The sequence below is a fragment of the Vulpes lagopus genome, chromosome 11 (assembly GCF_018345385.1).
Source record: "Vulpes lagopus strain Blue_001 chromosome 11, ASM1834538v1, whole genome shotgun sequence".
Classification (NCBI taxonomy): Eukaryota; Metazoa; Chordata; class Mammalia; order Carnivora; family Canidae; genus Vulpes; species Vulpes lagopus.
The window spans coordinates 101,924,651-101,948,689 of record NC_054834.1 but is presented as its reverse complement, the minus strand read 5'-3'; the positions used below and the strand labels follow the sequence as shown (position 1 = coordinate 101,948,689).

The following is a 24,039-nucleotide window of genomic DNA, read 5'->3' as shown; positions in this document are numbered from 1 at the left end:
TTAGCGCTCCAGTCTCAGCTAAGAGAGGTACCAGAAAATTCACTTGCAAGACTGCCATGTTAGAGATAAGCATGGCTTTAGGAAGCTGAATCTGGCTTCAGTTCTTTTTGCAAGAAATTTAAATTTCCCTTTAAATAAATTGTTAGTATGTTCCGTTTACCCCAACTTACTTACTTTCTTTCTTCTCTACTTAACTGTTTTTCTTCTTCATGTAACAGAAAGCAAAAAGCTACCTCTTTTCTTTTCCTGAAATGTTAATATAGCATTAAGAATGAAGCATTGAGAGGTGAGACTCAGGTCAAGAAGGAGAGAATACTGAACAATAACCGCTATTAATTTCATGAAGAATAACAGATTTTAATTTCAGTTCTAAGTGTAGGCACATACAAAAACACCAGCCATAAAATAGGAGATTTCTCTTCCTTTCTTGTACTCGGTTGCCCACATTGGCAATGAGATTGAATTGTGGGAGAGAGACTTTCTTTTTATTTGAATGAATGAAAACAGGTTGCAAAGAGTTAGAGACTGAAAAACACTGTTGCCTATTTTTGGAGTATATTTTCAGACAGCATTAATGGAAGGGGAAGTGGCCTGTGTGCGGGGCAACCGGACACTCCATCAGTCACACTCCCCCCCCCCCCCAGCCGAGCTGCCCTTTCCTGCTATCATCCCTCTCCTTTTTTGGCCTCTTGCCTTTGTTCTCTCTCTCTCTCTCTCTCTCTCTCTCTACCACATCTTGGTACTCAAACCTGGAATGGAGCATTTACCCTGTCATGATTTGAAAATATAGGGACACGTTTCTGATACGGTCAATGCACCTAAATGTTCTCTGAGTCTTACCAGAGTTTGCAAAGGGGAGGATGCGTAAAATAAGCTGGAATGCTCTCTTGTAGGAGTGGAATTCTGCTGTTGAGAAGCTGAAGAGTGATGCACTTGGGATTCTGCTGTCCAAGGGCTACGTGGAGAAAGAGCACCTACAGCTCTCTAACCAGAAACTGAATCAGCTCCAAGGAGAACTTGGTCAGCTCATGGCGGAAAGGAAAACTTGGTTAAGAGAGGCAAACGGTTTTTTTAGCAGCGCTAATCAGGTCAGTGTGAGGTCACGTTGGTAATTTTAGGTAATCAGGGCAGACGGGTGAGAGGCTCGTTACCTCGCTGGCTGGGGCACATCGCAGAAGTCTGGGTTCTGCACACAGGTTCAAAATTAATAGCAGCAGAAATGAACTTCTAAAATAGATTCTTGTCATGGCCATTACTTGGATCTCAAAATAGGAGACTCTATGCCTTGACATGCAAAAAAAAAAGTCCCCACGAGAGTTTCATCTTAGAGCTGTCGTTGATCTGTTTCAGGGGGACGCTTGTGCCAACATGGCAGTGTTTCTCATGGAGTAACGGAATTATCATAAAGTATGTCTGGATGAAATGGACCCTTTGAAACTTTTACCGAAAATATATTTCCCCTTTAAAAATTCTCTTTCATATATCAAGTAAAGATATATGGATGTTGCAAGCCTTCTGCGTGCAAACCATAAGGCTAGAAGCAGAGCCTCAACCCGACTGCCCTGCCTTGGGTCTGCCTTTTAAAGTCAGCCGAGGGAAAATCTTGCTCTGCACCATCCCCAGGTCTTCTTGAGCTGGAGAAGTGCTCTGCTTCTCATGGCTGACTCACTTGATACTGATGGTAGCAGGTGGCTCTTGGTGACTGGGAATGTCTACAGGTTCACCTCACATGTAGATCTGAAGTTGGTGATATTATTATTTGAACACTTTTTTCTACCTTTTCCAATCTAATATACACCTCCAAATTGCCTTATTCAAATTGCTTAATACCTTAAATTTCAGTGATACTTTTGAAACTGGACAATGTGACAGGAAACCAAAGGGTAACCCCCCAGAAGGTAAGTGTATTGTGATTTAAGGTCATGATATCAACAATCTGAATACAATGTTCTGGTACATATAAAAATATTTCCTTAATTTTGAACTTCCTTACTAATAGGAAATTTGAAAAGAATGAAGAGTACCATTCCAAAATAGAGGTGCTGGAATTAACAGTAAATGAGGAAGTGTTCAAGAAATATTTGGCAAATTATTCGTTTGGGATTTCTTTGTTCTAAGAGAAGAAACAGCATGTTACTGGAGCTATTGAACTGAGTAAATGATAGGGCTTTAGGAAAGTTCCTCTTAAATAGTCCTGATTTCAAATAAGAGATCTCTAACCTGCATTGCACCCTCATTCTACAAAATGAGGGAGGCATCCATCGGTTAATACTGCTTCTAAGGAAGATAGTCATAGAACTTGTTGCTATGGTAAGACAAGGCTTCTACAATAAGCCTATAGTTTCAGCCCTGTAAAATATAGTTTTTCTCACTCTCTTTGATTCTTACTCTCTTGCTCTTGCTTCCTCCGCTCTCATTATCTGGTAACTTTCCAGGGAGACTTTGTTCTTACATTATTTCTGGGCTTTGAGGGAAAAAGAATGACATTTCTTGCAATAGTGGGAAAAAAAAAAAAAAGAACAGAGTGATTACTTTCTCAAATTCATATAGAAATTCAGGTCAAATCTTAAGAAATTATGTTTCTTAACCCCTAAGACTTGACTTCTAGATTCCCCATTTCATCATTTGAAATGCCATGACATTCAACTTATAACTAGTTCAGTTGGGATTTATCCATTCTGTATTATCCATGCTATAGCATTCTCTACAGTCAAGTGGCACTTACAAAGGTATAGGATTTGTTCTCCCTTCTCAAAACATCAGGGAAGTAATTTTTAACTCCAAATTTAAGAATCAGGGTGAAAGTTGCTAGATTTTTACCTCAGCAAAAATAGAAGTCGGAGTATGGACAGTGGATATTTAATCATGACTTTTGAAATGAAAAATTTATCATGTTATTAAGAAGCAATAGGTGAGGAAATAATGTAGTGGGTAAGCCCATTTAAATGAAAGAAGGAAACTCTTCTTAAGACCTGCAATGGTATTTTTCTTTTTTTTATTTATATTGTGGAATTTCCAAATTTTACAAAATTCTCACCATTTTACCCAACTTTTGGCATAACAATTATACATAACCCTAGTTAAAGAGCTGGATTTAAAACATTAATATAATTTTAAAATCCCTTAAATTTTTTTGCTACCCTGAAAATTCTGTTTACACTATGTAAGGGGTATTTTCAATTTATATCACCTCTGAAGCACTGAATTTTCCTTTTAAAAATTCACTTTACCGTACTGTGAGTGCGCTGGATATTTCTAATTGTGAGCATCCCTGTCCCTAGATGAAATCCTGTTGTCCAAGATTATGAGACACCTGAAATTTTACCCAAATTTCAAGCTAATATGCTAACTTGCCACCGTTTTGTGGATGCTCACAAAAGACACATGACTGCTGTGTCAGTTTTGAAAGACTTTATTATTCACAAAAACAATAAAAGAAATGTCAGTGTGTCGAATCACTTTCCTAAGTCCAATTCCCTGGGGCGGGGGCAGGGGGTGGGTAAGGGGGGCGATAGGCCAGCAGATGGGCCCAGCTGGACGACTGCAGGTGCAGCCTGGTGGAGTTCTAGGAGGGGAACCCTCAGCTTGGGGAATCTGTTTTATAGCAAACAATAATCCAGCCTGCCGTTTGTCTCAGAAGGAGACATTTCCTCAGCCCTGAAGGTTGCTGGCTGCAAACCAAACACTGAGAAATGGCCCAAATAAAGAAGGGTCAGTGTTAGGCATTCTTGGCACACCAATCATGATGGCTAGGAGCGCTAGTGACTCTCCCAACACATGCAGCACTGTGAAAGAAAGAGGAGGTCAGCGCTTTAAAAAACAGTATTTGCTTTGAAAACCAATTCCATTCTTGATAAGTGAATTATTTGTTCAGCAAACAACCTTATTCCAAATTTGTTAAAGCTAGGTCAATATTCCCCTTCAATATCTGTGCCAAATACCAGCGTAAGGAAATATGCTAGTATCATATAATATATGAATGAACGAACATGACAACTTGAGTATTTGCTCAGTAAAAAGTGAAATGTATGATTTTAAAAACACGACTTTCACTTTTTAAACATTTTGTTAAAATGAAAAAGATGTCCTAATCTCATCTGCAGAATGGACTATTGTTAGTGCTTTCATATCATATATATTTCTCTTTTTAATCTGGATTTTTTAAATCATATATTGCTGGTACTTTTGTTGCAAGCACCTGGAAATTTTCCCTCTTTCTTCCTCTCCCTTCATTGTAATTAATTCCCCTCTTGCTCAACTTCAGATATGGATATTCTTATTTACTAGAAAGAAAGTCATAATAATTTCTTTTAGTGACGTCTCTAAGTAAGTAGTGTGGTGAATAATTAATTACTCTCCTTCTTTAGGGACTCATTTCTTTAGCATATTTTTGCTACATAATTACTGTGTGTCAGGTGCTATTCTAAATGTTGGGGATACAGCAGAGAACAAAACATACACAAAAATCTAGATTTGTGCAATTCAGTAAAGTAGAATCATCACCTAATTATCCACCTCGACAAGACCTCCCCATGGCCTTTGCCCTATGGATTCAGGAGTGGCATCGATTGGCATTTAATCCTGCTAGGGGTTGGGATTACCCCAAGGTTCAAGGGTCTGTTTCTTACTCAGAGCGTCTGCAGCCTTTGGCTTGAGGTACGGCAGTTTGTACCTGGAGTGAGCGGCAGGTGGCGACGTTAGCACACAGGACCCCAGAATGTTGCTCCTAATGCTTTTTCATAAACCGGCCACTGGATTCAAGCGGACACTGAGCCAACGTTGCTTAAGAACCTGAGAGACCCCTTTTCCATTTTGGGGCTATCTACCATGTTGGTGAACTTATTGCTAAATCATTTAGCAACGAATATAAGAAGGGTTAACTGTCAGTGTGGGATGGCAGCTGATTGTTTCAGATGAAATCAAAGTAAGGATGGAGCTTGGTACGATTTTCCTCATTTATGTATACACTATTTTCCCATTCTCAAAATAGGTGCATGTTAGCCCAGACATGGGAAACAATAAAGTGAAATGGCCCAGGTGTTGTACATATTGAAGAATGAAGAAACCTGTCCAAGTAGCGGACCTAAAAAAATATTTCCAGAAGGAATTGGTTAAGATGATATAAATGAATTCAGGAAATTAAACTAATTGTCATTGGACGTCAAGGGAAGTGTACCTACATTCAGTTTCATAATTCTTAAGCAGCCTGTCTCAGATTTCTCCTTTCCAGAACAATTTCCCTCTTTCTTACAAAGTACTAATGCATCTTTTTTTTTAACTCCCTCCATTCATTTACGTTTCCATTCAGCTAATGTATCATCTACCTAATGTTTTCATGTATCATATATGTACTTTAGCTAAAGCAATTAAAGATATAATCCTTGCCTTCAGGACCTCTTGGTCCTAGTTTGGAGGAGAGGCAAGGGAACGGAAGTGTTGTGCACTTTGGGAGAAGCCCAAAGCTTCTGGAGTGAGTGTAGAGAATTAGGGAACACAGAGGAGAGGGCCAGGGAAGATGTGTCAAAGAAGGCTTCTCTAGAGACAATGAGCTCTGAGCTAAGTATGAAATGCTGGGGCAAGAAGGGGTGGGGGAGGACTGAGTGGTACAGAGTTATGCCTTGTTTGGGGGAGCCTGAGGTAATTCATTTTGCCAAGAATGTAGGATATAAGCCCAGAATGATGAGGGACATGCAGTAGAAGCAGTCAGGGCATCAGGGACATCTTGAATAGCATGCTAAGAAGATTCTGTCTTGGGATGCCTGGGTGGCTCAGTCAGTTAAGCATCTGTTTCTTGGTTTCAGTTCAGGTCATGATCTCAGGGTTATGAGATTGAGCCCTGCATCAAGCTCCACACACTGCACAGAGTCTGCTTGAGATTTGCTCTCCCTCTCCCTCTGCCCCTCCCTTGCTCGTGCTTGCTCTCTCTCTCTCTCTCTCAAATAAATACATTTTAAAAAGAAGTTCCTATCTTTAAAAAAAGTTTCTATCTTATGCTGAATATATCCTTAAATATGAAGAGATATTGAGGACTTTTAAAAATCATGAAGCAAGCCTCTTGATACAGAAGCAAATGATGTCTTAATTTACTCTCCTCCTGTATTCCCTCTGAGACAATGGTTTAGAAACCTTTAGTTTTAGAACTCAAGGACAGGCTATTTAAACCACAGCGAATATTTTATATACATATATATGCAACATATATATATATATATAAATAATAACAAAAATATATAAATAATAAATAAATAATACAAAATATTATATATAATAGAAAAGTTATCAAAAACAAGAAATGCCTTTAACATCTTACATGTCTCATGAGAGCCCACAACTCAACCCATATTTAATTAGTCTTAAAATGAAGGCACTCAGTTTTATTGTCACTTACTCATGAGTATCCTTCACAATAAAGCTGTTGAGTGACTTCTAAGCAAGTCATGAGTGTATTTATTGGTTTCCCTTCCACGTACAATTATAAACTGTTACATCTCTCCATTGGCATCAGATATAGTTTTCCTTGTATCGTAGGCATTCCTGGGTAGACTTTCTTTGCTTTGCTTTGCTGAATTAAAACTCCTTGAGGATAAGAAACATGTCTATTTTATTTTGCATTCACCAGGACAGAAGAACACCTAGGGCAGTGCCTTTCAAGTGCAGATGCTCAATAATTATTTGAATTATTTGAAGCAGTGAAATATTAGAAACATTATATTTTCATAAGAGATTACACCGATCCAAGGTCATTGGAATGAGATCCTTTTGAAACAGGAGAGCTTAATTACTTTAATACATGATTTCAAGCTCAATCTCTATGTTATAGCTGAGAAGGGAATTATGCTGGATGAAGAGATCCACACGTACCACCCTTACCCATACCACCTCCTCCAAGAAGTCTCCAGGGAGCACTAACTGCTTTTTTTTCATTATTCCCATAGTATTTCTCTGTGCTCCCTAGGGACAGATTGTGTCTTAGTCATCTGTGCATACCACCTCATGTTCAACAAATTTTATTGAATGAACGAGCAAATGACTAGCTATGTGATAAGTCAATTTACAGTTTAAGCCTGAGTTTTCTTATTTTCTTTTTTTTAAGATTTTATTTATTTATTCATAAGAGACACAGGGAGAGAGGCAGAGACATAGGCAGAGGGAGAATCAGGCTCCCTGCAGGCAGCCCTATGCCAGACTGGATCCTGGAACTCCGGGATCACTCCCTGATCCAAAGGCAGATCGCTCAACTGCTGAGCCAGCCAGGTGCTCCGTGAGTTTTCTCTCTTTAAAAATTCTAACAATCCTTATCTACTTCAGGGAATGCCATTCAGAATACGAGTTCCAGCAACTGGTGATAAATGTACAAAAAAAAAATCTTTTCAGGATAGAGTTGGAGTATAAATAAATAAATGGAGTTGTGGAGTATTAAGTGAAAATTTTTAAGTGTTTATTAGGATGACACTTTTCTGTGAAAGTGTATATCAGCAATGATTGTATTTTACATGATATGCAATGTAAATGTATCATTGCATCTAAATGAATAAATAGCATGAGTACACACACACACACAAAAATAAAAATAAAAATAAAATGAAATAAAATAAAATAAAATAAAATAATAAAACAATATGGTAGATTTTGGAGCCAAGCTGCTTTATGCACCTCACAAAGTCACTGAGCTATTTTTTTTATAAATTTATTTTTTTTTGGTGTTCAGTTTGCTGACATATAGAATAACACTCAGTGCTCATCCCATCAAGTGCCCCCCTCAGTGCCTGTCACCCAGTCACCCCCACCCCCCGCCCACCTCCCCTTCCACCACCCCTACTTCGTTTCCCAGAGTTAGGAGTCTCTTATGTTCTGTCTCCCTTTCTGATATTTCCCACTCATTTTTTTCTCCTTTCCCCTTTATTCCCTTTCACTATTTTTTATATTCTTCAAATGAATGAGACCATAAAATGTTTGTCCTTCTCCGATTGACTTACTTCACTCAGCATAATACCCTCCAGTTCCATCCACGTCGAAGCAAATGCTGGGTATTTGTCATTTCTAATGGCTGAGGAATATTCCATTGTATACATAGACCACATCTTCTTTATCCATCATCTTTCGATGGACACCGAGGCTCCTTCCACAGTGTGGCTATTGTGGACATTGCTGCTAGAAACATCGGGGTGCAGGTGTCTCAGCGTTTCACTGCATCTGTATCTTTGGGGTAAATCCCCAGCAGTGCAATTGCTGGGTTGTAGGGCAGGTCTATTTTTAACTCTTTGAGGAACCTCCACACAGTTTTCCAGAGTGGCTGCACAAGTTCACATTCCCACCAACAGTGCAGGAGGGTTCCCCTTTCTCCACATCCTCTCCAACATTTGTGGTTTCCTGCCTTGTTAATTTTCCCCATTCTCACTGGTGTGAGGTGGTATGTCACTGAGCTATCTAAATGAGTTGATACATGACTGGTGCATAGAAGAATTAAGCACTTACTATGCTCTAGCCATTATTTTGTTATTATATATGCATTTAATACTGCACTGGCCACTCTCATTGACTTGAATGCTTCTGTTCATTTTCCTGTCCCCGGCATGCACCACGGTACATGCTCCATAGAGTCCAATAAACGTTTGTTGAAAAAATGAAAGAAAACAAATGTTTCACTCATTTAAAGGGACACTTTCCATGATTCCCAAAATCATCCTAAAACCTAGTCCACTTAGATAAAAGAAACCAGAAAGTATAAACAATGACTAGCTGGGTTCTACTTGTGGGTGGAGTTTATCCATCTCAAAGATAGGCTTACCTCAGAAAAGGTGAGAGTTTGTCAATACATAAACTTCCTTCACTCTTGTTGATACAATGCATCAGCTACATGCCATTTTCAACCCCAAACTCACTTTCCAATGTTTTTTCAGCTTTTCAGATTGTGAGGCCCAAACCAGGTTGAGGACCTCAGGATTTTACACATCTCTCATTAACACCACAAAGCCACCTTTTAACACTTGGAAGGGGGGTGAGTGCTGGGGCCCAGCAGAGAGAACCTTAAGAGACACAAGGGATAAGCAGGGACACCAGTAGGGAGCAGCAAATACCGGGAGCTGAAAATCACATCACCCGTTGGCTCTCGCCTTTCTGGCATTTGAGAGCTGGGGCAGATTTGGACGGGATCTGAATCAAGTATCAGCTCTCCAAACCAGGAGTCACAAGAAATTATCTCAGGTGGTGTTTAGGAAAGGAAATGGAGGCTCTCCGTCTTGATGAAACTGAACCCCGAAGAAATCTCTGCAGACAGTGGGATTCTCTAATGAGAAGCTGAGTTTTGTGACCTTGGTAATTATAAAAGTTCCAACCAAACTCATTTTTCAGCCTTGGAACTCATGAAAGGAAAATTTCAAGGTTCTACACTGTTCATATTTGTTTGTTTTTAATGTTGATTCCCTTTAAATAAGTTAGTCTAGCAGCAAACAATACTACATCTCAAGCATCTTTGTGAAATAGTGTGATACAATTATTCTGGGTGACTCATGGTTCTTGCTTAATTTATAAATCTCACTAATTATTTTAAAAGAGTAGAATGTGCTATGTCCTGCTACCATGTCTATTTGATTTGGTCCAGCCCCACTTTGGATCTTGTACTTAACAATGGAGGGAAAAAATCCTTTTTTTTTCTTTTTTTGCATCAGTTATTCTTTTTTTTTAATAATAAATTTATTTTTTATTGGTGTTCAATTTGCCAACATACAGAATAACACCCAGTGCTCATCCCGTCAAGTGCCCCCCTCAGTGCCTGTCACCCATTCACCCCCACCCCCCCGCCCTCCTCCCCTTCCACCACCCCTAGTTCGTTTCCCAGAGTTAGGAGTCTTCATGTTCTGTCTCCCTTTCTGATATTTCCTACCCATTTCTCCTCCCTTCCCTTCTATTCCCTTTCACTATTATTTATATTCCCCAAATGCATGAGACCATATAATGTTTGTCCTTCTCCGATTGACTTATTTCACTCAGCATAATACCCTCCAGTTCCATCCACGTCGAAGCAAATGGTGGGTATTTGTCATTTCTAATGGCTGAGTAATATTCCATTGTATACATAAACCACCTCTTCTTTATCCATTCATCTTTCGATGGACACCGAGGCTCCTTCCACGAAAAAAAAATCTTTATTAGCATCGTAAAAAAAACCCAAACAACTGCTTAGTCTTTCCAAACCAAGGCAAAAGAGCCGAGTGGTCTCCTTATCTGCCCAAGAACTGGTTGGTACACTATCAAATAAATCATCAAGAAAAGTTAGAATCCAGAGGGAGAAAATATTATCCTTGTGCTCATATCCTTGTTTTCGCCCCTAGTCATAAAATCTGTATTTGACCAAGTTTGAAGAAAGAGAGGAGTGTGAAGAGAAAACTACAAAGGAAATATTAATTCCACAGGAGTTTATATGGGAGTCATAGTGTCGTTGCTAAAAATAACTTGCTCTATACCATGTGTGAGACAAAGAGATTCTTTCCAGGCTGGATCCAGTATATCAGGTTCCTTTTGCATATGGTAAATAGAAAAGCATTCGGTTCTATTCCGGGAATAGATTAAGTGAGAGCAATGTTACTTAGATCATTTCTGGAATTGGTACATGGATTCCTCATCAAATTCTACTTGGGGATAAGATAAATGAGTTTTACATGGGATTCTGACAATCACAGGTAGTATAATCTTTTTGAAAGAGGACTCCTCTTAAAATCATTAAATTTAACATTTCCATGTGTTTAGATGATTCCCAGTAGGGTTAGTTTTGGACTATGGATAAAAAAAAATAAACTCTCTATACTATATGATGGCAAATTAAATTTAAATAAAAATAAATAAATAAGCAAAAAAAAGGAATAAGTTCTCTTACAGTATGCACCTCACCTTATTTGTAAATATATTTGTTGAGCTAAAGAAGGAACACAACCACTCACCTCCTTTCTTCCACCATAATTCTATCAAGTGTGATACATGGGATAATTTGTAAGTACGTACTTTCCTAACACTTTGATCTTTTTGAGAAAAAAACTCTAGAAGAGAATTTGGCTATTTTAATTCTAAGTTATGGGTTATCTTGGTCCTTGATGTGCCACCTCCTCCTTCTAGTGACTGTTTTGCCTTCAATGTATTCCCACATTATTGAGATATAATACTTTTTATGGTAACGTTCAAGAAGGGAATGGAGTCCCCTTGCACACGCATTTAATGTACATGCAGCTTTGGACTCTAACTCCTATGAAGATGAGACCAGGGCCCGAGGATATGAGAGTAGCAGCTGTTCACTGGGGCGGCAGGAGGAAAGGCCCAGGCAGGATGAATGACCGCAGCAGGTGGTCCTGCTCTTCTCAGTGACTTTTCAAAGATGTGTCCAATCAAGAGTTAGAGTAATCAGGAGAAAATAATTTCTGAATATTTTCTACATGTCCACCTTCTTGCCCTAACTTTCCTACATTTTTCCCATCTTTCATTCTCAAAACAACAACAAACATGTATTTTTTTTTAATTTTTTTTATTTATTTATGATAGTCACACACAGAGAGAGAGAGAGGCAGAGACACAGGCAGAGGGAGAAGCAGGCTCCATGCACCGGGAGCCTGATGTGGGATTCGATCCCGGGTCTCCAGGATCGCGCCCTGGGCCAAAGGCAGGCGCCAAACCGCTGCGCCACCCAGGGATCCCAACAAACATGTATTAAGGTTATAGTGGCTTAATGCTAAAACAGAGTGGGATCAAACTTGTAGAGAAGAAAAAGCACTTTGGAATTGTCTATCCTTTCTCCCATTCACACAAAGAATTTTGGGAACTCCTTCTTTTAAGGGAAGAAAGAAGTGAATGCTGTCACATGTCGTATATACACTTTCTCTTTATTTCTTCCTTTAGTCTAGCTCCATGGCTCCAATCCTCAATGTGAGCATGAGTTACTATAAGCACTTGTGCACATACACTAAATTTTAAGCATGATTTAAGGGGGTTCATGATAATTTTGACAGCGCTAGATTTTTGTTTTAGGCACTAACTTTAAAGCTAAACTTTGATCAACATGAGACTCCACTTCATTCAAAATAAGCAATAAAAGTTTAAAATATAAAAACAAAATTCCAGAAATAGTGGTGGTTATTGCCAAGTGGTATTTCAATGTGTCATGGAAAGATTGAGAAAGTGATTCAAATAATCTTTTTCAACATCAGCATCTTGACGCATTTAGCACTGTGGCCAACTACAGAAAACAAAAGGGAGAGGATCAAATAAGGAAGAATCTTCAGGTTCAAAATTTCTGTAATAAAACTATCTTCCTTTCCCAGTCCTGTGCAGCGTAAGAGAAGTCACTCAACCTTTCTCTGTATCTCTTCTCACCTATAAGAAGGAAAAGTAGACACTTATTTACAAAACGTTAAGTTTTAAGATCTTACTTTTTCCACCTAAGATGAGCAGGCTTCTTGGAAATGCCCCTTCTTTCTTAAGCCTCCTCTGGTAATCTTTTGCCATGTGGCTCCGTGGGCCAGGGTTTAAGAGCAGGGCCTCAGGGCCTGGCAAACTGAGTACAGAGACCAGATCTGCCACTTAGTAGAAGTATCACTTTATGCAATTTATTTAATCTCTCTGAGACTCAGTTTCCCCAGTCAATACAATGGAGATAATTTCTCACTTCCATCCGGGGCTGTTAAGGATAATGTGCCTGAAACTCAGCAGACATCAAAAATGTTTATTGGCTGAATGAAAGGTAATCATGAAACACAGAGTATAGAAGGAGCACAAGTCAGTTCCCTTAAGCTGTAGTTGGTATTATTACTTCCTTTCATCCAAATAAATAGGAATGATTTTTTTTAATATTTTAAGCAATCAGAAAGAGCAGATTCAGGAGACAGGAGGAAACTGATGGGACTACAGAATATCGACATATAAATAATGGGACAGTGTTTGAGAAATTTCACTTGTAATTCAAATTCTGTTCGATTCCGATTCTGACATGAAAATTCACTCCCTTAGATGGCAGCCAGGTGCAGGTACAGGGATACTTACTTATACACAGTTCGCCTTCGCCTCTACATTTGGCTTAAACTGTGTTCCCTCAGCATCAACTCAGCCTTGCTCTTCTGGTCTCTCTTCACGTCACAGTGGGAACTAGACTCATGAGGCCATCCACTTTCATGGCTCAAGAGTCCTCTGTGGAGTCTTCCTACTGTACCTGGTAGGACCCTACCAAGCTCACTGGCTTCCAACTCAACAGTCCAGGAAGGCTAGACTTCACGGCCCCTGGTGACTGTGACACCATCAGGCTTATGAAGATAGGAGTATTCTCCAGACTGGTATGGGGCATTCCATTTGGGTGGCTTCTTCCAGTAGTGCCAAAGAGCAACACGCCAAGAACTCCTTTGCCATGCAGGTTTTCCTTAAGTTACCTAATTCATCTTCTGCTCTCCAGACCCAAGGTCAGAAATAGGCTACCAAGACACCTATGGACACCAATGCACTTTGCTCTCTTTCTGTTTTCCTCGTGTTGCCATGGTCCTCTTTTACTGCCTTTATATCATATACTCCTCCATCTTAATATCCACTAGGCCTTAATGGACAAAAGGATAGTGCCTCTCTACTCTCTGTTAACTCCCTAGACTTAATCCCCCACATTTGGTTGTTGATCTGCTAAATAAAGAAAATAAAGGAATTTGAAAAAACATCTCTTAAGACGATATCTTGGTTTGCAAGATGTGTTTTTCCTACATGGACCTATTTTGTGTGTCGGAAGCGAAATATTACCTTGGCCTTAGTCTTTGCACAGCTTCAGAATCAAATTATAATCTTTGTAGACAGATGGGTGTCTTGGATGTAACAGGTAGAAGGTCTTATACTTAGAAAGACAAGGGATGAAAGCATATTAGTCATTTCTTGAATATTTCTCTGTAATGACTCAAGGTGCAATTTACTGGGCAATTTCCTTTTAGGAGCATTACAGGACGTTCAGGTTGTGAAAGTCTGAATACCATTTTTAAAATATGTCCTCCATTATTTGTATACAGTACAGAACGTGCAAAAAGTAAACCTGGCTCTCTGAGTTCTACGCAGTTATCGCTGTGTTGTATAGGTGCATTCTCAATGTAAACTATTTTGCTGACTTTATGGTGTTGACACTTATATATGCCGAGCTAAGTTATGATCAGTTTCCCTACATGGAGCCTTAAAACTACACAGCTGTTTTCTTAGACTAAGATTGTTGTTTTGGTTATGATCAAACTAATAAATTGAATAGGCTGGTTTAATCTCTAGTATTTCATGTACACATTGATGTAGATTTTAAACTAGAAAAGCAGAAAATGAAAGTTATGTTTTCCTTGGCAGGCATTTGATGTACTTGGGAGAGTCGAAGCTTACCTTAAGCTCCTTAAATCAGAAGGTTTAAGTCTGCCTGTCTTGGCATCGAGGCATGAGGAATTACATAGAGAAATTAAAGACTGCACAGCTGATGCTTTGCAAAAGGGACAAGCCTTAATCAGCCAAGTAGACTCCTGTAGGTGAGTAAGTCTATTTCTTCCTCAGTGTAACAAGCTTTTTCATGGTTTCCACAACCTGTTAAAGAAGTAAGATGCACAATTTTTTTTTCTGCTTCTGATGTTTTGCTGCATTATGACATGGCTTAAAAGGATCTATTGAATTTTGGTCACCAGTGATTCTGAACACAGCACTGCTCATCCAGAAGTGAGTCCCTATTCTGAGCCTGAGGACCTGAAGATGCTAAAGCGTTTTTTCTTTCTTTCTTTTTTTTCTATAAGTTTCTGAAATGGAGAGAAAGAAAGGACAAAACTAAAAACAGAACTTAATTCTCAATGCTTTTCATAGTGCAGCACCCCTGCGGGGTTTCCTTCTCCTTTTTAATTCATGAACATCGAGTCTACCCTGTTCCTTTTTTCCTTTCTGGAAAAAAAAATAGAGTACCAGAATTCCATTTCATTTATGACCTTGGTGGTTTACCGAGCAAAACCTTAAATAAAAGGTGACATTATTAACAATAACAACAGCTCACTTTTTTAAAAACTGAGAGTGCCAAGCACTGTGCCAAAAGGCTTAGGAACATTATGTTATTAATCCTCACAAAGACTACAAGACACACAAGAGTAGTCCTCCCTTATCCATGGGAGAGTTAAGTCCCCCCAGTGGATGACTGAAACTGCAGATAGTATCAAACCCTGTATATATACCATGTTTTTCCCTATACATACATACCTGTGATAAAAGTTTAATTTATAAATTAGGCACAGTAAGAGATAAACGATGATCACTGAAAATTAAATGGAACAATTATAATAGTTTATTGTAATAAAAGTTATGTGAATATGATTTCTCTCTCTCAAAATGTATTATTGTAGTGTATTTACCTTTTTTGTGACATGAGCTGATAAATGCTTACATAGTGAGATGAAATGAGGTGAATGACATAGGCTTGGTGACATAGTATTAAGCTGCTATTGACCTTCGACAGTATGTCAGGAGAAGGAGCATTTTCTGGACCGTGGGTGATCATAGGTAACTGAAATCACAGAGAAAAAAAATCTGCAGATAAAGAAGGGACCATTGAACTATTAATATTCTCTTTTATAAATAACTAAGACACAGAGAGGCTAAGTAACTTGCAAAAGGTCACACAGCCAGTTATAGCAGAATCAGAATTTGACATCAAGCACACAGGCCCTAGACCCCGCACTCTTAACCAGTGTGCTAGGGCAGGTTTTTATTAGCACATTTGCTGAGTGTATCTGTGTGGATTTAGATCTGGGTAGAAATGAGGAGAGGGAAGGACCTTGAGAAACAGAAAGAAGATGCAGTGGGAACATATGAAAAATAATAGGATTGGAGGACAAAAGGGAGATGCTGGGGCAGATGGTGGAATATATATTATCTAGGAAGACATGAAGGCAGGGCTTACATTTTGACAGAAGGAGGCAAAAAGATCTGTGCAAATGAGATAAACCTAGTTGTTTATCTTCTGCATCAATAATCTTCTTGAAACTCAGAGATTAAATTTGAAGAATGATTAAATAGGTCAAGTGTGGTAAAATTACTTTTATTTCTCTTATTTATTCTACCTCTTTTTAAACTTTATTTCTCTTTAGATCTTCATTCTGCTCTATTTTAGCTGTGTTTAAAAGTGTTCATTTGGTCAGTTTGGGTTTAGAGAATTTCCTTTTCAGAAGACAGTCTGAATCTGGACAGAGAGATTTAGCCAGGACTTGTGATGGTTGCCGTGGGACTATGTGAAGCCAAGATCAGAAATAATCCAGGGTCTTCCTACAGGACCCAAACAGCTGAGGCTACGAGAAAGGCAAATGCTTCTTCTCTTTTAAAAACTAATAACTGTAGCTACTGAATTTCTTTACTTTAGCCCAAACCATCTATCAGATAAGGGTGTGTCCGCTCTGCTCCAGGAGCCCCAGCCTGCCCTCATCTAATGCAAAGTGTGGGAACACTCCTTATTCTCCTCCCCAGCTTAAAGGTCCAGTCTTCCAGAATGTATGTATACGTGTCTTGCATCATGCAGGAGCTATCCTATGGAGTGCCTGGGCCCAGGGTACATGCCAGACACCGATCTGAGTCATGGGATGATTGGATGAAGTAGTGAGGTCTCCAGTTGGAATTAGGAAATGGTCCCATGTTTGCAAGTGAGTCTCAAAGTACAGATACTCTGCTTAGGCTACTCTTTATTGGTGGTACTTTCCATGGTGGTACTTTCCATGGCTTTGGGCAATTTCCTTTCCTGCGCTGGGTAGATTAGGAGGCAGCCAAAGTCTCTTCACTAAATCTTTGGAAGTCTGTCTTTGGTTTACTGCCCCAGAAATTCTACGTGCCCCTGCCTCCCTGAGTGTGAACCCTGTCTTTTCAACCCAGCAAGACCTCTGGGCTTTCTCTGGGTCCCACTGCCCTGAGTTTTGGTCTGGAAGTTGCCTCTCAGGCAGTAAGCTGATGTGGTCATTTACTTCCCTTCTCTCAGGGATCACCATCCTGGGCTACCTGTTTCTCAACATCTCAGAATTATTGTCTCATATGCTTTGTCTGTTCTTCTGTCATTTCAGGCATGAGGGTCAATCTAGTCCCTGCTTCTGGCCAGAAAAAGTTCCCTATTCAGTGTTGATACTTAGCTCCTGGAGTTGGAAAGCTGGTCACAATTTATTACTCTTCAAGTTCATCCTATTTGCTCTGATTAGTAATGTTTTATCTTCAATATTTAAATATAAGGAGAAGTGCTTATATTGTATATTACATTCTATTTTCAGGGTTTTAGCAACTGCTTTTGGCGAATCACTTTGTTGTGGTTGACATGTTTATTTACTTAGCTATTCTCATTCTTTTTTGCCTTCTTGGTTCTTTTTAGTCTTAGTCTTTTTAGTCTTTCCTTTAGGTTACAGATTAAATCCTAATAGAAGAAGCAATAGTTAGGGAGCATTTCAAGAATCTTGAATTAAAATTGTTAGGTAATTGTATTAAAAAAATAATTAGCAGTATGGTTTCTATCAACATCCTAGATATATGAGCTTTCATAGTAGTTCCAAGGTATTTGGTTGCCCTGAGATCTCACAATATTTTACAAATCAATACTATTTTCCATTTCGCAGGAGGAACTGAAGGTAAAGTGAAATTGTTATTTGGCAAAGGACATTTTTGATTCAGAAGGTAGATGTAGAATAGAAATCCATTAAAAACTGAATTGAAATGCATGAGAATCTCAGTGGCAAACTAAAGCCACACATAGCTACAGGCCTCAATCCCATGCATCACATTTGAGTCTTGCTTCCTTTCCTTATTCAGTGATTCAGCTGTTCAACAGTGTGGGTCACCATCATAGGAAAGAGGCAGAACCGAAGAAGGAGATTTCAGGTTGCAGCCACTGCTGAAGTGAAGGTGGAATTTAGAACATTGGCCATGGGAATAAACATACTGCCCATTTCAACATGCAAAGTACATGTCACTGAACATTGCAGTGGCTTCCTAGGCTTCCGAATGTCAGCTGCACCGCGAAGCCATGAACTACTAAGGCCCTCATTATGAGACACTTGAAAACTGGTGTGGACAAGAAACTTAAGATTTAGGATCAACGCAGCTTTATTCATGCATTCTTAGGGCCAAAACAAAGCCATGACTTTTAAACTTAACTTTTCTGAACCTGTTTTCTCATCTGTAGAATGGAAGGGTTTTTTGTTTTGTTTTGTTTTCTTGCTTGTTTCTTTGTTTTACCTTCTTTACAAAGAGCTTTTAAAAGGAAAATATGAAGAGTCACACTGTTATTTCAGATAATCACAGTAGAGTCAGCTGCACCACACTATATTCATTTTCACAAACTGGGGAAGGTTAAATTTGAAATAGGGCAGAGAAGCATTTATCTTAAGGTAATAAAAAAAAATTTAGTGCTGGGGCAGATAGGAATTTCAAAGACCTTTTAGATCTATTTTTCCCCCCTGTTAGTCAATAAATAGGGCTTCAAAAGTTCACATTTGTGTGAGATGATGCTTCGCAGTGAATCTGAGACCTTTGTCGTTACTTTTCTGTAACTATTACCTTATTAGGAACAGATCCGCACTGGATCTGGAATCAAACACCTTTGAAGTTGGAGCAGCCTCACAAAATAAATAATGGCTGTTTACATGTTTCCTTGCTTTTCTATCTTCTCCCTGTAATCGGATGATAATTCGGAATCATTGCTAAACAATTTATTATCTTCCTGAAGTATAATATCTGTCATCTAACCTAACTGCACTTTAACTTTAAAGACATTTTAGCGCATTTATTTTTACTTGGTTATGATGCAAGGTCCTGCATCTAATAATGATCAAACTTAGACCTGCAGTGAAGTCAATGTTCCTGGCTTCCAGCCCCCCTCACCTCCTCCTAAGCTTCGCTTGGCATCATCTTTGAGCAGCAAGTCTAAAGACAGGCCAAAGGGGGCCTGCTACCCAAGCAGAATTCTGCATTCATTAAGCCACAGGAAACTGTGGGGATTGGAAGTCCTGGGGTGGAGGCTTTGTATGAGGGTGAAGTTTTCCATAATTGGACAAAATCAAGGGACCTCTTCATTTCTCCCTGTGTAGCTCACAATTCAGAAAACTCAAAAACATACAAGGCCGTCTTGTGCAATTCCATTTGTGTTTTCCTGTTTGCTAAAATTAACAAGATCTGCAAGTACACTTGCTTCAGTTTTGACTCAGTCTCTATCTTTTGCATGAGACTACTGTACCAGTTTTCATCCTACCTTGCTATGCTGAATTTAAGCTTATAAGCCTCACCTTCACTACACTTCGCTGTGGTATAACCTTAAGTATTGTCTGTTTTGATCTAAGAAGTATTATTACTTATTTAATGTTAATCTTCATATTTTTATATTTCATAAAAGCAGGAGTTTGTTAGGATTTTGCATTTTCTTATCACAGTTTTCATTTGTGTTGGCTCCCACTACTTCTGTTGTTTGATATTGTGAATGGTGATGAACTTTAGGCAGGACAAGCATTCATCCATTTATTCATTTATGTATTTCAAACATATTATTGAGCATCTTTTTATAAATCGGGTGGTCCCATGCATCCAATGCAGCAGGGGAAGTGTTTGCCCTCATGCTGTTTTTATTTTAGTGGGAAGAAATAGCCAACCAACGGTTAAATCAATAAATGAGATGCTCTTACAAGCAACAGGTACCATAAATGTGAAGTGGGATAAAGAGTCACTGTGGGGAGGGGACCATTGTGGACATTGTAGTCAGGGAAAGGTTCTTCGAGGAGAAGGAGCTACCCTGCAAATGGCTGGGAGATGAATGGACCTGGCTGAATGACAGCAAAGATGTAACAGAAGGGAGAACAGTGTGAAGGGAGAAGGTGACAGGAGAGAAAAGCATTAGACAAGATCAGAGGAGGTGAAAGTCAGACAATTCATACGCTCATTAGCAACAATGGCAAACACTTGTGTGCTTTATATACATTAAAAAGTTTCATCCTTAAAATGACCCTGTGATGTGGGTACTACTATGATCATTGCCTGTTTTGCAGGCGAGGAAGCTAGGTTCAGTAACTTCCCTGAGCACCTGTCACGCAGTGATAAGAGGTAAGTGAGTATGGGAATGCAGGTCTGAACCACTAGCTAGCTGGCTAGCTCCCCTCTCTGCCCCTTTCATTCCACTTTCATCAGTAATAAGGAGCCTGGTCACGTGGATTCCTTTTTTTTTTTAACTTTTAATTTTTTAATTCCGACATGCTTAAAAGGTACTCTATCTATGAGTTTCAACTTAAGTGTCTCCTTCCCTGCAACGTTTTTCTTTCTTTCAGTTTATTTAAACAGTTATTGAACATATGAATAGGCATCCCACATGACATACCAGCACCAGGCTTCAGGGTTTGTCAAAGATATGTAAACCTGGCCCCAAATCCCCAGAACCTTGCCAATGGCTAGTCAGCGAATGACACAACAAGGAAGTGTGCTCTAGGCATGAGGAAGCCATGGGGACAGCGGGTGTTGGGGCCACCTCTCCAGAGAAGAGAGACATAATCCCTAGCTTCCATGACCAGGATAGGTCAAGGACTTAAGAAGACCATTGTTGACTTTGATAATCTAAGATGGATGAAGGCCCTACATCCAGCCAAGATGAACAGAATCAATATCAACCATACAATACCTTCTGAATTCCTTTGTATTGGTCAGCTCTATCTCATGGCTTCACTTTTCAATCTGAGGTGTTCCGAGTCATCCCTGAGTCGTTTGACTTGGAACAGTGTCGCCTCCTCTTCCAGCTCACAACACTGTTCTGAGGTCGGCCCACAAGGTTAACCATGTAGGTTAACCTTTTTATGTTTTTTATGTTCCTTATCTTTATATTTACAAACTAAATGGCTTGATTTGAAATGTCACGGAGCTGATATGATATTAAAAGAAAGCTTTTATCATAGTAAAAAATGTTTTAAAAGATCCTAAGTGGAAAACAAAAGCGGTCCCTGCCCTCCAACAAAATGAAGAAACAAAAACAGAAATTCTCTTTGCCTGATTGAGTTATCTATGGTTGCGTTTTAGAGGAGTCCTGCCAAGGATTTAAGGACTTTAAATAAATTAAAGAAAGAAAGGTTTGATGATGCATTTAGATGGCAAATGTCAGGTACTGAAATTTGGGATATTACAAAATTGAGTTCTCACAATAGCTGTTACCTCAGCCACTACCCAAATATTTTCAAGTGTATATGAGGTTGTTCTTTTTAGAGGATGAGTAAATATACCTGCAACCTGGGCCTGGTAACATTGGGCATGCTTTTGTAATTCTGAAACTGTTAGTATGGAAAATATGCAAGATTCACACTTTCCCTTAAATCTAGGAATAATCAGATTAGGTTCCTGTAAAATATCTAGGAGTCACTCGCTACCATATGAACTAACTCATTTATGATGTGGATGTCAGAATGTGAAGCAGCAAGCTTCCCAGAGTGAGAAGGTCTGGAGCTGTAGTCTAGAGAGGAAGCCTGATGATAGGGGCAGAAATCTGTGCGCTGGATAACTGAAGAGAAGTTCTCTCAGGTTAGAGAGGAAAATAAAATAAAACAGAAAAGGGCTAAGGAGAGAAGTGAGTGGACTTATTTATGAATAAAATGCTCATCACGGTGCTGTTTGTAATAGTGCAAACCTGAAAACCCCCTAAGAAGTCCTAGAAAATAGCAAAGTGTTTGAATAGTTTAAGGGCAGGACATTATAGAATATTCTAAGTTAATATGGAAAGTGTATTTTTGAGGATTACTTGAAAACTGAGTGTCCTCACCATATAATGTCAGGATCCAGATTGCGTAGAAAGCATCATCCTCACTTTGGAGGGAGGCAAGGACTGCAAAGAGGAAAACCTTTTTGGAAAGAAATACATTAAAATGTTATTTCATATTTTCTAAGTTATCTTAAATGAGAATATCTGTTAGTTCCTGCTGTGCCCTTTTTATCTGAGGATTTATGTCATCGATCATGGAAAAATTTTAGCAATTATCTCTTTAAGTATTGATTTTCTGTTCTCTCTTTTCTCTTCTCTAACTGGTGGTAGAGAATGTTGGAGCCTCTGGGTCTGCCTTTCAGAACCCAGAACCGCCTTCCCAACTTGTCATTCCATCAACTCAGGGAATCCCTCACACTGGTTTGCTCTTTGGTTGTTTTTTTTTTTTTTTTTTCATAACCATATTGATTTGATTTCATTTCTGAGATTTCTAATTCATTTTTTTTACACCTACTTTTGTTTTATTTCTGACTTTTTGTTTCAGTTTCACGTTCTTTGATTATGGGTGTTGGGTTTTTCTTTGTCTTTCTAATGATCTCAGGTGTGATTATGTAAAGGTGGTTTTCAGATTGCTCTACGTGGCTTTCATTTCAGAGAGAGTACATTTGTCTCTCAATCATTGAGTTGCCTTTTCTTTAGATTTATATTCTTCATGTGTTTTGAAATTTTAGATTGTACTCTCATCTGGAGTGGGGAGGTGCTTGCTCTTCCGCTTATTTTCCCTGCTTTGTTCTCTCCTCTTCCCTCCTTAACAGCCTTGCCGTGACGTCAGCATGAACTCAGCGTCCAGTCCAGCTTGTACTACTTAATCAGGGTCACCCATGGAGACACTGGCTCCCAGAGATGCAGGAGGTGGGGTGGGGTTCCTGACTGCCCCAATGTGTTTGATTTCTTATCCCCAGTAGCAGTTGGCTATAGTGTTTTCCAACCTTCTTTTGCAAGGAGGGAGAGTGCCCTCCCTGTTACTGGTTTCCGTGGACTGCTCGCTGTGGTACCCTTGGTGCAGGACATGCTTTGCTGTCTGCATCCTCCTGGGAGTGGAGCCTCTGGCCATCTCTGCCGTGCATGTGGACCAGAACCCAGGACACCTGCAGCTTCAGTCCCACTTACTACTTTTGGGTGACAAGGGATTCGAGATGTGTGTAGGTTAAGTTAGAGAAAAACTTTGTAGAAACATACATTTCACTTCTAAAGTATGAGTGGCACCCTTTTGAAAGTAGGGATGAAAATGAGAGAGTAGCCATTATTTCCTCCAAACTGGAGGTCATAACCATGAAGGGATAGTGTTTGGGTCCCTGTCAAAAGAAGCAGTAAGCCAAAGGCAAGGAAAATATTTTCCCCCATTTTTAGAGTATGATTTGTTCATAGACAAAAAGAAAACTATGATCAGCTGATTCCTTCGGATGAGAGAGTAAGCTGTCAAGTGCTTCCCATCTGGTTGAGCTCCTGATCCAGATGGGCTGCCAATAGTAATTTATGAAAGGTTTGAAAGCAACTTGCTGTCCTCGGGAAAGAATCATGAGAACACATTAACATGGGGATGTGCTCCCCTCCCGCAGCCCCAATTTGCAACAGATGCAGAGATGGGGCAACTGCTTCCACTCTGCAACTAGAACCATCTATTTCTGAGCCAGGAGTCACTATGTCTCTGCTCTTTAGGAAAAAAAAAAAAGGCAAGCGTTTCCCCCCCTTTCCCTCTCCTCCACTGGCTCAGTGAATGGGGGGGGGGGTGCTCCCATGACAGGGGTTCCAACAAATGGCCAAAGCAGCCCTCAGAGCCTGTCACAGCTGAGAATCTGGGATGCTTGGGAAAGTGAACGTGGACAGCAGGAATGGGGGGGTGCAGCCCTGCATCTAGTTCCCTCGGGGGGAGCAGGCCAGAGTGGCCAGGACCTGCCATGCAGGACCCTGAGGCCCGGAGCCCCCGGAGCCCTGTCCCCTCGTGGGGCAGCGCCCAAGCGGGCGGCAGGGTCAAGGGCAGGGCGCCCGAGCTCAGGCCGCCCCTGGGCCTGGGCCTACCACTTGGTGAGGCCCCCTGGAAGGAGCCCCCTTCCTGAGTGGCTGCTGGAAAGTGGGCAGGCCGTCTGCAGGGCGCCAAGGAGCTGCTGGCAGACAGGAGCTCCTATCTCTGCTTTGATCAAACCATCTGCTTCCTAGGCTCTGAGGAAACTGCCAATGTGCATGCCGTACGTGCTTCAAAGTGTTCTGAAATGTTCAAAAGAAAAGTCTGGAATCACTGTTTAATGTTCCTAACGACACTGATGAAATCA

At 39.9% G+C, this 24,039-nt stretch overlaps 1 protein-coding gene across 6 annotated transcripts in view; it reads left to right on the top strand.

The window, feature by feature from the left end:
* Positions 1 to 24,039, top strand: part of CCDC141 (coiled-coil domain containing 141) — a 194,067-nt gene that overhangs the window by 97,532 nt on the left and 72,496 nt on the right. For all 6 annotated transcript variants that reach the window (XM_041722524.1, XM_041722526.1, XM_041722523.1 and 3 more), the window contains 2 exons: positions 894 to 1,088; positions 14,338 to 14,510. In XM_041722524.1, the coding sequence (XP_041578458.1) occupies positions 894 to 1,088; positions 14,338 to 14,510 (368 nt within the window). The remainder of the gene's footprint in view (positions 1 to 893; positions 1,089 to 14,337; positions 14,511 to 24,039) is intronic.